The sequence below is a fragment of the Schistocerca americana genome, chromosome 4, assembly GCF_021461395.2.
Source record: "Schistocerca americana isolate TAMUIC-IGC-003095 chromosome 4, iqSchAmer2.1, whole genome shotgun sequence".
In the NCBI taxonomy this organism is placed as follows: Eukaryota; Metazoa; Arthropoda; class Insecta; order Orthoptera; family Acrididae; genus Schistocerca; species Schistocerca americana.
Window position 1 is genome coordinate 206,469,630 of NC_060122.1, and position 17,900 is coordinate 206,487,529.

At 44.1% G+C, this 17,900-nt stretch overlaps 1 protein-coding gene across 5 annotated transcripts in view; it reads right to left on the minus strand.

Moving 5' to 3' along the window:
* LOC124613162 (gamma-aminobutyric acid receptor subunit beta) overlaps positions 1-17,900 on the minus strand; it is a 610,426-nt gene that overhangs the window by 222,747 nt on the left and 369,779 nt on the right. For 3 of the 5 annotated variants that reach the window (XM_047141793.1, XM_047141788.1, XM_047141791.1), the window contains exon 3: positions 13,005-13,072. In XM_047141793.1, coding sequence (XP_046997749.1) covers positions 13,005-13,072 — 68 coding nt within the window. Of the gene's footprint in view, positions 1-11,707; positions 11,776-13,004; positions 13,073-17,900 lie in introns of all 5 variants that reach the window. The other 2 variants (XM_047141789.1, XM_047141792.1) reach the window with 1 other exon arrangement.

Here is a 17,900-nt window from a genome sequence, read left to right on the forward strand (position 1 = left end):
TTCGAACCTGTGACCGTACCAGTCTCGCGGTTCCAGACTGTAGCGCCTAGAACCGCCTGGCCACACCGGCCGGTCATGTTCCCAAAAAACGATGGCATGGTTGACAATGCGCCATGTCACCGGGCCACAATTGTTGGTGATTGGTTTGAAGAACATTCTGGGCAGTTCGAGCGAATGATTTGGCCATCCATATCGCCCGACATGAAACCCACCGAACAGTTATGGGACATAATCGAAACCAGTTCGTGCACAAAATCCTGGACCAGCAACACTTTCGCAGTTATGGACGGCTGTAGCTCAGCATGGCTCAGTATTTCTGGAGGGGATTTCCAACGACTTGCTGAGTCTATGCCACGTCGAGCTGCTACGCTCGGCAAAAGGAGCCCAGACACCATATTAGGAGGTATCCCACGACTTTTGTCACCTCGGCGTATTTATATATGAAATAGTAATATTTATACAACATCTAATAAATTCATGAAGACCAGAAGTGCATGCTTCCTCCAACCATCGGTATTTTCCTATGGAGGTTGGAGGTAGTATTAATTTGTGGTCTTACTACAATACGGAAGATTGGAGGGAGCTTTCATTTCTGGTCTTTGTGAAGTTATTACATGTTGTATAAGTTTACTATTTCATAAATATAAAAGAATACTAGTTACGGCTATTAATTTCTGGTCTTACTATACTAAGGAAGATTGGAGGGAGCTTTCATTTCTGGTCTTTGTGAAGTTATTACATGTTGTATAAGTTTACTATTTCATAAATATATAAGAATACCAGTTACGGCTATTGCATATGTGTGCACTGGTGGAAATGTGTATTAACGTTTGCTACGAAGGCTACGGTTTGAGAATGGATAATGTAGTCCGAAACTAGTCACCCCAAATGAAAATTTTTGAATGTAACTGTGACTGGAAAACATAAAATTTATTAATCTGGGTTGCTGATCCTCGCGTCTACATTATGTTGGAAAGTCATAAACCTATTTTTGTTCATCTAAAACACTCCAGCAAGTGACCAATAGCGATTAGAAGTTCTTTCTCCACAATTCTGGCATACAACCATTAGGGGGGGGGGGGGGGGGACTTTCCGCTAAGATCTCAAACATCGAAGGTACCATTTAACCAATTTTCCAGATGTATGGTAAACAGTTATTGGTGGGTTCTTGGGAAAATCATCCAGTATGCAATCGGAACTCTACTGTACCCTAATATTCTTTCTTATATAAAAATTTTTCGACAGAGTTGAAGATGTTGAGTAGACCGGTTCATAGAGTCAAATCGTTTTTCTATGAACCCTCCTGCAGTGGTCTTTCTTTGTGGGCACAAACATTGTCATACTGTTACAAAGGAGATCCCATCCAAAATGTTTCTGTTAATATATCAGCCAAGAATAATGGTCTCAGTCTGAAACACGGAAAACAACATCTGTCTTCACATTATCCCCATGAAATTTTGAGTATTTGGACTGTAATTGAAGTTGTCATCAATAAAAGTGAAGGATGTCTTAGTATTGGTTAAATATAGAGGTAGAATGTTCTTACTAGTTGATTTCTTGCAGGTTGCACAGAAATGGTTAAATCCTGAAATTTATGCACTTGCTGGCGTCTTCGATAGCACGCTCCGAGCCTATTCAGTGAATGTGCCCGAAGGCTTTTCGCGTATTTTCTGACAGTCTGATCGGTCAGTTTCTATCTCTTCACAGTAGTTTTAGGTTTCTACTGCTCATTTGTTTGATTCATAATACGATGGTTCGATATTTTAGATACAAATAAGAGCAACAGTTATTAAGATAGCAAGTCACATGACTACAGGGCAGTCTTTCTGCGTTGCCGAGACAGGTGAGAGTCTTATTCTGAATGTATCGCTCAAGGAAATGAGCTTTCAACGTATTTATTTCCAAGTAAACAGCAGCAAGTGTTGGCTTAACTGTTATTGCATTGTTACCAGATTTATTTAATGAAATGGCACGCTTCTTCGGTGTTCGACCGGGATTCTGGGCAAGTCGGAGCCCGGGGAGTGATAATAAAGATCTGAAAATTTATGGGCAGGTGAGAGTCTTATTCTGAAAGCATCGCTCAAGGAAATGAGCTTTCAACGTATTTGTTTCCAAGTAAGCAGCAGCAAGTGTTGGCTTAACTGTTATCGCATCATTACCAGATTTATTTAATGAAACTGCTCGCTCTTTCGGCGTTGTACCGGGATTCTAGGCAAGTCGGAGTCCGGGGAGTGATGATAAAGATCTGAAAATTTATGGAAAGCATTTCTTTTACTACCGATGGGAGCATAGACTGTTCTCATGAACACCGTGGAATGTTGTCAACAGAAGAAGAGTGAAAAGTAAGTGCCCCCACAGGAACTTGCTCAGACCCGTACCTGTTGTCTGATGAGGCTTCCCGTTGCGAACAGCGTTAAGCTGTGTGGTTTCTCACCATGGTCCTTCTCAAAAATCAGTTTGCTTACAGGCGGCACTAGAAAAGCAGTACACACCCCAAGACGGAAAATATTTTCTCTGTCAATCAACAGTCACTGTTGTCCGCGTTAGACATCCAAAATCGTAGCAAAAGATTTTATACAGCGTGAAATGTATTCCCATCGATATGCTGTTTCACAAATTCGCCGAATATCCTATCGGTCCCATCTTGGATTTCATCCACCGTAAACTCTGAGCTCGTTATCTACAACAATTGAGTGACATGTGCCTTGGCTTTGGGTGCTACCTTTCTTCATATACGTAACATTGGGGAAAGTACTGCTACTAGAGTACTGGCATTAATGCCGGTGGGAGGGGAGAGGGGAAGGGAAGGGCGTTGTCTCGAGTGTGATAATATCGGATTTATCGCGCAGACTCAAAGTCTAGTCACATCTAGTGTATTGATATCAATGACGCAAGACTGCTGACTCGCAGAACCAGACAACAATCAATGGACCAGACTAATTAACTGTAAGTTGTGCAGCCCCGCTGCGTGATATAAGCCTGAGCATTTCAGCGCTTCGCTACGGTCGCAGGTTCGAATCCTGCCTCGGGCATGGATGTGTGTGATGACCTTAGGTTAGTTAGGTTTAAGTAGTTCTAAGTTCTAGGGGACTGATGACCACAGATGTTAAGTCCCATAGTGCTCAGAGCCATTTGAACCATTTCAGCGCTTCCCTGTGCAACCTGATGATAGATACTTCCTGGCAGATTGAAACTGTGTACCCCACCGAGACTCGAACTCGCGACCTTTGCCTTTCGCGGGCAAGTGCTCTCCCGAGTTCGAGTCTCGGTCGGGCACACAGTTTTAATCTGCCAGGAAGTTTCATATCAGCGCACACTCCGCTGCAGAGTGAAAATCTCATTCTGATGATAGATGGTTGTTGTGATTACATGTCAGGGGTTAACTGAAACGCGCGATACGCAAACTTGCTATCAAACTGTACCTTTCAAACTAAGCTAGACTTGGGGCTACGCTACAGATCAGTATGTCACCACATCTGAGAATTCTTATTCACATTCGTTGGCTTCACCAATTCACAATCAAGCTGTAGCCTCCGAACTTAACCTAGATAGCCTCCGAACTTAACCTAGACCTAAAGATCAGTCCGTTGCCGCAGCCTACATTCCAAAAACTGATACAGAAGCGAAAGAAATATTGTCAGTGTTCTGTTCCTTTTTGGTTTGCGCTCGTATGACGCCACACACCTCACCATGATTACGTTGCAGGACGAAACCGACATCCGGTATCGGTAGGACCGAGGGACCATCTGACTGAGGGAAGGCTCTTTAGTGTTCTCGTTCCGAAACACAATAGGATGAGGTTTGCATGGGAACACAGGATGTGTATTGGAGAATGAATGTGACAACAGTTATTACGTGTCAGATGATGGTAAGATTGCCAGTGTCTCAGAGAACTACAAGGTGGGGCAAATAAAAGTGATTCGGATGAGAGGATACGATTGAACGTGAATGTATGCATATAACCAAGCCCCGTAACGCGCACATCACATGAACGCCCGCCACGTTATCCACACAGGTTCAGAGCGTAGTGCGGTCTGTGCCAGTGTGAGTGGAGCGGTGCAAAGGGGACGATGGAGCAACGGATGTTCTTTCTGGAAAGTTGCGTGATAACAGATCGTCGAAATGGTGTGGTCAGTTGTTTGCACAGAAGTTTAATGGTGTCGAAGTGCCAGCAAAGAGTGCCATGTAACGCTTAGTCCGAAAATGGCGTCAGACAGATTTTGTTTTGAACAAGTCAAACACCATTCCGAAACGTGGTGGCTGCAGTTCACCAGAAAATGCCTCAGTCCTAGCAAATCAACACGACTCCTGTCACAAGAGACCGGCCCTTGGAATTCTCTTCTCTGAGCCAGTTTTATTTGTCCCACTCTGCACTAACGAGGGTACCATTTGACCATATGGTCAGATGCGTCAAATACGAAGAAGTTCTGTAGAGAATACTGCAGCTCACTTCAGTGCCGAGTACCTGGCTGTAAAATGTGGCCAAGCAGTTACTATTCACCTGGTTAATACGACTGTAAATTATAAATGGATATCATAAAGGTCGAGATATTAAAAAAAAAAAGAATCCTAATCGTTATTTACTGCCCAAAATCTCCTACTGCAGCAAAATTTGTTTAATGCCACTGATACGGAATTGTCCACTAATTGTAGGTTTGTATGGGAATAGTTGTTTCTTTAGGAGGACAGCTGTTGCTTATTGAAACGATGACATTGTCAGTGGTGCCAACTACGTCATCCGAGATTCCTGCAGCTAGATGAGTCATTCATTAGATCTTCTTCTGGTTTCATGACGAATACAATATGGTCATGAGGAAGGATTCATCTCTCTTGGCAAATTCAAGTAATACTGATCAGATGTGGCACTTACATAGAACCTACCTGCTTCGAGTATGCTACAGAATTTTTGACATTTGCTGTGTTAAATGATGTCAGTACTGCTATGTTGCTGACCTGTTCCATTTTCACTCACTATGAAACGTTTGAAAACTTCACCTTTTCTCCGATCCGTAATTTCCGTAATTTATGTTACGTTCTGTGACTTTCTAAAAACGCAGTAAACCTTGTGCTTTATTCATGTGTTAAACTGATATTTTTACTGTCCCATTGTACTATTAACACTTACGAACGCAAAATCCTCATAAATTTTGCACTAACGGAGAGTGATTCGAAACTGTTACAGCTCACAAATTGTCATGCTTACTAAACAACGCCTCTGTGGATAGTGTGAACAAGAACAGTCTCATATGAAGCGTCAGCGTGATATAGATGCAAAACAGTGGAACGAGGTATAAAGACATGTGTAATTTGAAACAGTACAAAGCGGAATGTGGTAGCGTCACCGAAGAGAAAGCGACACATAGATAAGAAATAAGAGGTAATGTATGATATATTCTGACACATTTTCTGTACATAAACTTCTATGGGTGGTGCAAACTGGATACCGTAATTCAGCAACAGATTTATACAGTAATCAGAAGAATGGGTGGTGCAAACTGGGTACCGTCATTCAACGGAAGTTTTTGTGCAGTAATCAGAAGATATTGGATTCATAAAGGTGACATGTTCCACGAGTCGCATGGAAACGCGGGTTGATTGAAATGGCAGACTTTGCCAGATCCACAACGGTAGAAAATGTCTTCACTGCCATCGCAGTCCAACGGATGAATAGTAATTCATAATAATTAATAACTGCTAGCGCCTCTTATTTCCATTTTGATTGCTCAATTTGCACATTAATGACGCGACAGGAGAGCTGTGCTAATCCGGGTTCGGTTACGATGCTGATTTAGCCGATCCGGCCTGCGCCGATAAGTCTGTGTCCAGAATATCGCAGAAAAAGGGGAGCGTTTGTTGTTTAGCAAAATATACCACTTCATTCCTAAGCACATCCCTTGAGACGTTCTTTCTCTGTATTTCTCTCTCTCTCTCTCCCTCTCTCTCTCTCTCTCTCTCTCTCTCTCTCTCTCTGTCGTTATCGTAGACACCTGTAACTGGCAAACGCACACAAAATATTTACGTGGCAGAGGTAAAGAATCGGGCTGGAGTATTTATAAGTCTGAACAGGAACCTGTGCATTAAGTGCAGAAACATTTACGTTAAATGTTTAGTGCTAACATATTTTATCCCGACAATAATGACTCACCCGAAAGTTAAAATCAACATAGTTAAAGGTAATGGAGTTCCTCTGGTTTCCGTTTTTATCGTCTTCTGCTGGTGTTTTCCCGGGACCAGGTTTTTATAATGACATGGGTCTGCAAGACGATTTTTATTTGTTATTCACGAAGAGGAAGTGCGAACGCGCTGTACAAATTGTGTGATATCGGGACTAAATCTGTTCCAGATTTGTAGTTGATCGTTGGCATCAGGAAACGCAAACCCTACAGATAAGTAATTTTATTTTGTTATAACTGAAGGCGACTTACTGTTTTTAATTGCGTTATTTGATTTCAACTTCTCTGTAGGTAGAATATTTAGCCACGCGGGATTAGCCGAGCGGTCTGAGGCGCTGCAGTCATGGACTGTGCGGCTGATCCCGGCGGAGGTTCGAGTCCTCCCTCGGGCATGGGTGTGTGTGTTTGTCCTTAGGATAATTTAGGTTAAGTGGTGTGTGAACTTAGGGACTGATGACTTTAACAGTTAAGTCCCATAAGATTACACACTTTTTTTTTTTAGAATATTTACGAATGGGAAGTAAACAACCAAACGTTACAGAGTGAGCTGTTAAACCAATCTCGTTTTTAGGCGTACTGAGCCGCTGATTAATGTTATGGCTGTTATGGCTGACTGATTTCACTTGTAGCCAAAACACTGTATGAGCAGGAGTGGCAGCCATATCAGACAATAAATAATAAACTGTTACTCCTACACCAGTATATATTCTACGCAGATGTGAGAAAAAGATCATATATTTTCCAGTCACTGGAAATGTGATTCCTGTTCTACTAGGAAGGATATTAGGACATCTTTTTTTTCAATTAATGTCAATACCAGTAGCTCGTTCATGTATTTATCAGTTCTGACTTTCTGTTTTAGGGAACTGGATGAGGGAGCCTATTGAGAACCTCAGGACCACACTGGCGTGTTCATCTTCGAACTCTTCTATTATCCAGGATCACATGAACAGAGGAACGAAGTTGGAATGGCCAGCACATGCATTACATACTCTACTGCACCCTCTGTATCAAGACACTTGCTACTGCCTGCATCGACAGTTCTCTAAAATTTTGAATAATTATAGCCTTACCCTAATGCAACATATGTGATTATAAACCAGATAATTCAAGAGTGAGAACAACGTCGTTAGCTGTATCACAGGACAGAGAAGAGATAAAGTGGGACAGTAACGTACCAGTCACTCATCTATAATCACATGACACGTTAGTTACTTTCCATACTCTCCTAGTGGGAAGGGCAATGTGGAATACACTGAACAACATATTTCGCGTAAGATAACGTAAGTACCATTTCAGAAGCACACATTCCCTCTATCGGGAACCGATTTTTCAGTTTACTGCAATAATTTTCCTAGATGGAGCGCTTTGCAGACAATGCTGCCATTGGTTTGAGGAATGTGCACATGGTGTTACTGAAGATGATGTGGTATCACATATCGATACCACCCCACGGTGTGTCAAGGTTGGTGACGGAGTGGTAAGTTTCCGTCTGATGCCTATAGGGGTCGCGAGGGTCTGGCGGACCCAGTGACGTGCGTCCGCTGAGCCACATCTCTGGCAACTCCGTACTACAAGCGCCCTCTGCCGACGCAGTATATATAGCACGGCCAGTGCAGCCGCTCTTCTCCACTTGCGCCTGGAGCCACTACGTTACGATACCTTAGTTCGAGGTTAATCCTTGTCGACGTTGAGATAGCTGGACTCCATGTTTCTTGCCGCATTATTTGTATTGAGTCTTCGTTCGCTTGGAGAAATGTAAGTTAAGTAAATCTTCTGTTTATTGTGTTAATCTGTTCGCTGATCATTTCTGCTACTGTCCAGCTTTCCTACGACGACGGTTTCTGCACCACCCTGTAGTCCACCTTTCCTTATCATCTACATCTACATCTACATGATTACTCGGCAATTCACATTTAAGTGCTTGGCAGAGGGTTCATCGAACCACAATCATACTATCTCTCTACCATTCCACTCCCGAACAGCGCGTGGGAGAAACGAACACCTAAACCTTTCTGTTCGAGTTCTGATTTCTCTTATTTTATTTTGATGATCATTCCTACCTATGTAGGTTGGGCACAACAAAATATTTTCGCATTCGGAAGAGAAAGTTGGTGACTGATCTCGCCGCGACGAAAAACGTCTTTGCTTTAATGACTTCCATCCCAACTCGCGTATCATATCTGCCACACTCTCTCCCCTATTACGTGATAATACAAAACGAGCTGCCCTTTTTTGCATCCTTTCCATGTCCTCCGTCAATCCCACCTGGTAAGGATCCCACACCGCGCAGCAATATTCTAACAGAGGACGAACGAGTGTAGTGTAAGCTGTCTCTTTAGTGGACTTGTTGGATCTTCTAAGTGTCCTGCCAATGAAACGCAACCTTTGGCTCGCCTTCCCCACAATATTGCCTATGTGGTCTTTCCAACTGAAGTTGTTCGTAATTTTAACACCCAGGTACTTAGTTGAATTGACAGCCTTGAGAATTGTACTATTTATCGAGTAATCGAATTCCAACGGATTTCTTTTGGAAGTCGTGGGGATCGCCTCACACTTTTCGTTATTTAGCGTCAACTGCCAACTGCCACACCATACAGCAATCTTTTCTAAATCGCTTTGCAACTGATACTGGTCTTAGGATGACCTTACTAGACGGTAAATTACAGCATCATCTGCGAACAACCTAAGAGAACTGCTCAGATTGTCACCCAGATCATTTATAGAGACCAGGAACAGCAGAGGTCCCAGGAAGCTTCCATGGGGAACACCTGATATCACTTCAGTTTTACATGATGATTTGCCGTCTATTACTACGAACTGCGACCTTCCTGACAGGAAATCACGAATCCAGTCACACAACTGAGACGATACTCCATAGGCCCGCAACTTGATTAGAAGTCGCTTGTGAGGAACGGTGTCAAAAGCTTTCCGGAAATCTAGAAATACGGAATCAACTTGAGATCCACTGTCGATGGCGGCCATTACTTCGTGCGGATAAAGAGCTAGCTGCGTTGCACAAGAACGATGTTTTCTGAAACCATGCTGATTACGTATCAATAGATCGTTCCCTTCGAGGTGATTCATAATGTTTGAATACAGTATATGCTCCAAAACTCTAATGCAAACCGACGTCAATGATATAGGTCTGTAGTTCGATGGATTACTCCTACTACCCTTCTTAAACACTGGTGCGACCTGCGCAATTTTCCAATCTGTAGGTACAGATCTATCGGTGGGCGAGCGGTTGTATATGATTGCTAAGTAGGGAGCTATTGTATCAGCGTAATCTGAAAGGAACCTAATCGGTATACAATCTGGATCATGTGTACGAAGTCATGCACAACAGATGATATACCTATGATTGTCTCCCGTCCAAAGACAAATTCACATACGTTTCCAGATCTTTCCATGACAGGTTCCATATCACGATGCAAGTATAGGATATAGGACTAGTTTCAACTTGAAACATGATCTTTTGTGTTACTAGGTGGACACTTGAGCAACGAAGGCAGACGTCCACTAACTACAGCTATTACAGTAGTAGGCTTACATGGAGTGCACACAGGGTGTGGTTTCTCCCGGAACTCGGCAAGAGGCGCTCGTCACAGGTTCCAGACAGGGTAGGCTATCGGGCATACATTTACATAATTTTGTGTGTGTGACATTCGAAAAGCAACACGGAGGCGTACTCTGGAGGGGCGAGTGGTCGGTGTGATGGTGGAGACAGTAGGAGAAGTGAGGGCTCTGCGGCCGAGTCAGGTCTGAAGGCATGCAGTCGATGCACTCGGCGGGGGTCGGAGTCTACTGCACGGTGCGGGCAAGGCAAGGCAAGGCAAGGCAGCCGAGCAAGGCAATGCGAGGCGCGGGCAGCAGGCACGGCAGGCAGCAGGCGCGACAGCCAGGCGGCGCTACGCATGCACGAGGGCTCCACTGACACAGAGAAAACCTCCTCCTCGTTCACCAAGAGAGTCTCCAAACCAAAAAAAGAACACAAATATGTATGTATATATATATATGTATATATAACAATGGTTAGACAGTGGTGGCTGCTGCCGGCGGGGGGCCGCGAGCTGCGGCGCGGCGGGCCGGGGTGCGCCACGCCGCCCCCGCGCCGCGGGCCGCGGGCAGCAGCCACGCCAGACGACGGTAAACAGTGACTGCGACAACATGAATGCGAAAGAAGACGGTGGACATTCGTCGCCGCAGTCGGTCGCCGGTCACGTCCTAAGTGACGGTGGACCTTGGATGCACTCAGGGCCCTTCACCTGGTTGTACACGCGTGTACACTCAGTTCCGGCCGCGAGCGACAACGCGCGCCGAACAGTAGGGCGTCTCCCTTCTTTTTCTGGACCGGTTTTATCCGCCCAGTGACGACGGCAGCACTTCCGCGTCCCCTTTTATTTGTTCCAAAAAAGCACAGTGTGTTTCTGAAATGCACAGTGCGGACGTGTGTAAACCAGGAAGGTCGATGAGGGCTCCAATGTGGAACTGAATGTACACAAAAAAACATAACAAACAACTACTATTACAATAATTATACAAATATGTATTTGCTGCTGGGCGGAACATCTAAAGCAATCTGCAAATCTACCGGTCTCCATTGCGAGTCTGAGATACGGGGAGGGAAAACGTTTTTCTTTTTTTTTCATTCATTTTTTTTTTCAATTTCCCTTCCGACCGGTGTATCGCAACAGTGTTACAGTACCGTCCTGTCGGCAGCGTATCGGAAATTAGTTAAAATTTTGAGTGAAATACGCTATTATTAATGTACACAGATTTAAATGCCGAGATGGCGTTAGCTGTCCGCGAGCAGTCTTATAATGCTTGCAGTGACATGCATTTGATCGGTTTTCAGTCGACTTTTTGTTTTGTTTTGGTCTATCTGTTTATAGAGAAGTGATGAGGAACGCTGTAGGGTTCCCTTGGGAGGACACAGACAGCTGCTAGGGAAAAATAGCCTTTAGATTAATCGATAAGCTGTCGCTTCCGTGTCGGAATTCGCGCTCAGGCGTGGAGCCGAGCGCCAAGTCCGGCGGTTGCGGTTTACCACGCATCCCGGGTAGGGTGGCGCCGTCTCAGCTCAATCACTTTGAAGAGTTCTCCGAACAGTATGCTGCTCGTTACTCTTTTTTTCCCTTTCTACGCTTTCGATTAGTGTCTGAGGATTCCCATCAGGGTGGAGTCGGAGATATTCAGTGGCACCGCGAGTCTGCGTAAGAAGAAAAAGAACAGAAGAGAGAAGACAAGACGATTTCGAAATCGCTCGGAAATCGACTTTAATAGCTCCCTCCCCTCAGCTCCATCAATCGATCTCGCTGCTGAGGCGTCTGCCGACAGAATTGTGCCCACCTTCTCTACTAGTAATAGCATCTTTCTGCGGTACCACTGACATCGCCGGGAGTAAAGGAGTAGGAAGAAAGGGAGACGAGTCTCAGCTCTTAGTAAATAAAAAAAATATATATGAATATTTCGACATCCAACTCTTCCATAAACACCAGCAAGGCTTGTCTGTATAAATAACTTCCAAGTACCATCAATACTTCAGACACGGAGCTGATACTGAGGACGTACATTGTGACTCCAACTTCCACGGGCGGACCTGCAAGTAGCATAATCACAGGTAACACTACGGGAATACAGCATTCTCGTTCAACACACACCTTTGTTTAATAAAGAAGTTAGATTTTCAAGAAGTGGACAACGGCGCTTCCTGTAAGCCGGCGACATCCCCTGCCTGCTAGCGTAATAAATAAGAACAAATTTGTATTGGGGGCTGCGTTGACGAAAAAGGACTATCTTTTCTGGCAGACACGATTTTTCGTCAGTGGCGGCTGTGTAGTGCGCGGAAGACGAGCAGTAAGTGGCTGAATAAGCAAGGGAGCGGGCTAGAGCCGGCCCTGCTTCTGGTATCAGATGTATCGACAGGCGGTGGATGGGCGCGGGCCAGGAAGCGCCGTGGACCACTGAGGGTGAAAGGCTTGGCGAAGCGGCGATATCAGCGTCCAGCCAATCTGCTGCGAGAAAGGACGGGGGACATGCCACTGGCAGCCGTAGCCGGCGGCGGCGACAGCTGTCTCCACTCGGCTGCAAATCCACATACACCACACGCCCCAGGGTCAAAGGAAACGGTCGTCTCAGCCTGTGTACGCTCTCCCTCGCTCCCTCTCGCTTCAGTCACGAACACAAACACACACACACAAACACACACACACTGAAGAAGCACAGGTACACCCACCACAGTTGCACTCATTTCTCACTTCGCTGTTTGTTACTTCTGCTCAGGCATCGCGCTTCCCAACAGCATGCGGCAGCAGCTTCTAAGAGTCTCTTTACCTCAATCAAAAATATGGCTAGTCCCAATTAAAATAAAAAACAAACGTGGTACAAAAATGAGCTCGAAATAAAAGGAAATGAACAGGAAATGTACAGGGATGTCATCTTGTCAATGGCTTGTGTCATTCGCAAGAAAAAAATCGTTGCAGTTGTTGTCGAGATAGCTAGTTCGGTACAAAGTCAGTGCCAAGAGTGTATCCCTGCAAAATAGCTGGGCGCGTCGGCGCCCAGGAATGTCATGCAAAATGTTTTTAGAAAAAACGACGTTGTGGGGGGGGGGAGTCGTGAGGGGTTGAGAGTAGGTTTCAGGGTTGAGAGGGGAATGCGAGGTGAACGGGAACGAAAATTACGTATTGTAAAGGAATGACAAAAAACGCAAAAAAACTAATTTCTAAAGAAAAATTCGTTAAGAAACGAAATTAAAAGTAACGTTTATATTCTTCTAGCGGTTAACGAGAAGTCTGTTGAATGCCGAACAGTAAAGGCGTCTAGTACCATTTTTACTTCAGAGAGCGAGCTGATACTCAGCACGTACATGGTGACCCCGACCTCAACCGGAGGACCTGGAAAAGACACAAGAGATGCGCTATGCAGCCGCCGTCGACTCATCACCGCCCTCCTCCGGACCTCACAAAAGGTTTCAACGGGCCACCGTCTGCGTCCGCGGACGATGACCGGTTAAGACGTTTTGTGGGCGTCTCTGCGGGAAAACAGGCCTTCAGTCACTACACGCTACTAGCTCGCCACTACACGCCCAGGGTCCCACTGAACCACCGGCACGTTAGTACTGCCAAATCTTACTTTTTGTATTTGAGTCAGAAAATGATACTACCTTCAGAGTGAAAGCGTTTTCCTTACCACACGCCATTTTACTTTCACAGTGAATAGGTATGAAGCGTTGCTGTTCTGGAAAGCAGCACTAACACATAAACACAATGTTAAATACTAAGCTCTAATACTTACCTTTCCTGTAATAAATCATGTTAACATTATCTTACTTAAGCTACAGGTGCTGATGGAGCTCAAATTTCATTAATAAAATCAATAAAGTACTTTCAAATAACATTAAAAGTTCTCCATTCTGCTTCACTGCACAGTAACAATCACGAGAAACTCACCTAGCATCATAGGCGAAATCATAAAAGTAATGTGCCTATATCCTGCAAATATTTGTTGTTCAATTAGTAGTGAATGTTCGTTTTACAAAATAACGTAATTTTTTACTGTACTGAAAATAATGTACGCTGTGTTCTCATAATGTTCAAGGCAGAGAGAAACAATTGTGCATTGTAATATTATTTACTGTGAAAAGAGTTGTTCGTTTAATAGACTGAGAGCGCAAGAGCTCGTTGGTTCTCAGCTGTTGCCTGAGATGGCCCTATGCGTGATGCATAGGAGAAACACCAGGAATCCGTCTTGGTACTCTGTTATCCTTTCGTCACTATACAGGTAAATACGTGTGCAGCAGTCTTCTGTTTTAAACCTGCGTAGGATTTCACGAACATCACCTCACTTTCTTCCTAAACTTTCGGCACCATTGCAGGAACCTTCTTAACTGTTACTCAGTTCACTAAACTGTACTAAGTATACTTAATTGAAGACTACCAAAGGAAGGCTAATTGAATGAAGCTGAAACGTTGGGAGGGATGGTGCTGAAGGTGACGTAGGATACGTTAGCTTCTAAAAGCTTTTGTAAACATAAATCATGGTAGCAATAACTTACAGCTGTGTCAACCAGTGATTACATTATGAATATAAATCTTTCCCTTGTCCATGATGGACACACTAACACTGTGCTAGAAAACTGTTGTCATTAATGGTTAAACTAGACTGACAGCCACCGCTATAAAACTTCCACTCGCGCACTATTCGGAGAACAGTCGTTTATGCGTCGTTGATACCAACATTTTACATGTTCTCACGCAGTTGTTCGATTTCATATACAGACGAAGAATATATTGAAATGATACACAGAGTCTTCACTTACCCGTGTTCGGACGACTGTTACAGAAATTATGAGGATTTGTAGTGCGTATCGCACGAAATGACAGTCCCTCTTGATGAACCCAGACTTGATCAGTTTTCTCTCATTACAACTCCTGTGGACACCCTTCACACGAATTGCATGTTAAGATCATTCAACCTCAAGCAACTGCGACCCCTAATGCCTAGTACTGGTGACTTTGTTTAAGTGCATTCTCCTGCTTCCTTCTGTAACTATATCACATGTCGGGCTTGATCACACAAGAGGCGGCACTAATGTTACACAATGAACAGTATTCCAGGCAGAGCATAAGAACTCCATTTACATCTCCATCAATAATTTTCTCTTATATGTAAGGGGCAGTCAAATGAAAACCATACAGACGAAAAAAAGTAAACTGTTTATTACTTCAAAAGTAATTGCCGTGACTGGTAATACATTTGTCCCACTGTGGCACAACAAGGTCTTTGCCTTCATGGAAAAATGTTTGCGGTTGCCTATGGAAACATACTTGTACCAGGCGTGCACCTCTCCCTCCGAAGCAAAGCAATGGCCACGAAATGTCTTTCTTCCGGGCTCCGAAAATATGGAAATCAAATGGGGAGGCATCGGATCTATATGGAGGACGTTTGACGGCTTTCCTATGAAACTTCTGCAGCGTAGTCGAAACAACCTTGGCAATATGCGAGCTTTAACACCATAATACGAACTCGCACTTTACCATTGGACCTCCATCAATTCTATCCATGATACAGTAGCCTCTCAGAGCCTTACTGATATCGAAGTAATCATCGCCATAACAGCTTTCATTCTTCTACGGATCTCATTTGGAAGCACGCAATACCGAATTGAAGAATGTCATGCCGACCGAACGATGCCGTAACGCAATGCTAAAAGAAATGTCGCTTTTTACCAAGTACAGAAATCACAGGTAATAGAAGAAATACTTCAGCTGAACCCGCCAGGTTAGCCGAGAGCGCTAATGCGCTGCTTCCTGGACTCGGGTAGGCGCGCCGGCCCCGGATCGAATCCGCCCGGCGGATTAACGACGGAGGCCGGAGTGCCGATCAGCCTGAATATGGTTTTTAGGCGGTTTTCCACATCCCACTAGGTTAATACCGGCCTGGTCCCCACGTGCCGCCACAGCTACACGGCTCGCAGACATCTGAACACATTCACACTATTCCATGGATTACACTAGACGCAGACAGTTGGGGTACACTAATTCCGTCCCGGGAGGGTGGGGTGGGGGGGGGGGGGTAGGAAGGGCATCTGGCCACCCCTTTAATTAACCTTGCCAAATCCGAATAATCATGCCGACCCTGCGTCACTGCGGGAAAACGGCACAAACAAAGGAAAGAAAGAAAGAAGAAATAATTGAGCTGAGCGATGAGTGAAGAAAGTAGAAAAACGTTCAGGGCAATTCAGGAATACAGAAATTAAAGTCGCTGAGGAATGAAATAAATAGGAAGAGCAGGGAAGCTAAGACGAAATGGCTGCATGAAAATTGTGAAGAAACCGAAAAAGAAATACTTGTCAGAAGGACTGACTCAGTATATAGGAAAGTGAAAACAATCTTCGGTAAAATTAAAAGCAATGGTGGTTAACATTAAGAGCGCAACGGAAATTTCACTGTTAAGTGTTGAGGAGAGAATGGATTGGTGGATAGAGTGCATTGAAGACCTCTATGAGGGGGAAGATTAGTCTGAAGTGGTAGAAGAAGAAACGGGACTCGATTTAGAAGAGATAGGGGATCAAGTATTAGAATTAGAATTTAAGAGAGCTTTGGAGGACTTAAGATCAAAGAAGGCAGAAGGGATGGATAACATTCCACCAGAATTTCTAAAATCATTGGGGGAAGTATCAACGAAACAACTATTCACGTTGGTGTGTAGAATGTATGAGTCTGGCGACATACCATCTGTCTTTCGGAAAAATATCATCCACGCAATTCTGAAGACTGCAAGAGCTAACAATCGCGAGAATTATCGCACAATCAGCTTAACAGTTCATGCATCAAAGTTACTTGCAAGAATAATATACAGAAGAATGGAAAACAAATTGAGTTGGCGTTAGATGACGATCAATTTGGCTTTAGGAAAGGTAAGGGCATCAGGGAGGCAATTATGACGTTGCGGTTGACAACTGAAGCAAGACTAAATAAAAAGCAAGACACGTTTATAGGATATGTCCACCTGGAAAAAAGCGTTCTACTGGGTAAAATGGTGCGAGATGTTCGAAATTCTGTGAAAAATAGGGATAAGCTATAGGGAGATACGGGAAATATACAATATGTATAAGAGCCGAGAGGGAATAAGAAGAGTGGACGGCCAAGAACGAAGTGATCGAGCAAAAAGTGTGTAAGACAGGGATGTAGTAAGACAGGGATGTAGTCTTTCGCCCCAATTGTTCAATCTGTACATCGAAGAACCAATGATGGAAATAAAGGGAAGATTCAGGAGTGGAATTAAAAGTCAAGATGAAAGGATATCAATGATACGGTTCGCTGATGACTTTGATATCTTGAAGTATCAGACATGAGAACAGCGAGAAACTTAATACCAGGGCTGCTGGGCAAGAAGGAGATGAAATTATGTAAAGTAAGTTAAGTAAAATAACCATTGACTTACGGAGGAGGAAGGACATCAAAGACCGCAACGGTCGCAGGTTCGAATCCTGCCTCGGGCATGGATGTTTGTGATGTCCTTAGGTTAGTTAGGTTTAACTAGTTCTAAGTTCTAGGGGACTAATGACCTCAGCAGTTGAGTCCCATAGTGCTCAGAGCCATTTGAACCATTTTTTGAAGGACATCAAAAGCAGACAAGCACTGACAAAAAGGGCATCTCTGGTCAAGAGAAGTCTACTATTATCAAAGATAGGCCTTAACTTGGAGAATAAATTTCTGGTGATGTACGCCTGGAGCACAGCATTGTATGGTAGTGAAACATGGACTGTGGGGAAATCGCAACAGAAGACAATCGGAGCATTTGAGATGTGGTGCTACAGACGAATGTTGGAAATTAGGCGCAGGAGAGAAATTCGTGGCAGGCCGCATCAAACCATTCAGGAGACTGACAAATAAAAAAAAAGTTATTTCCGAGTTGAGCGTCGCCTTGCACATGACCCGCACTTTGGGCTCATATGAAGTTTGGAAGTTTGGGATGCTGTGGCCGAACTTGGTGCAGACTGTTCTCTATTAAATGGACGTGCTTCTTCAACTCGAAATACGAATAACATATAATTGAACACAGCATATTCTTCGATCGATTGAACACATTATAACGAATATCAGTTCATTCACATCTTGGTTTTCCACGCAACATGCACAAAATTGCAGCACATGATGGACAGTTAGTACAACAACACGGTGTTCAAAATGGTTCAAATGGCTCTGAGCACTATGGAAC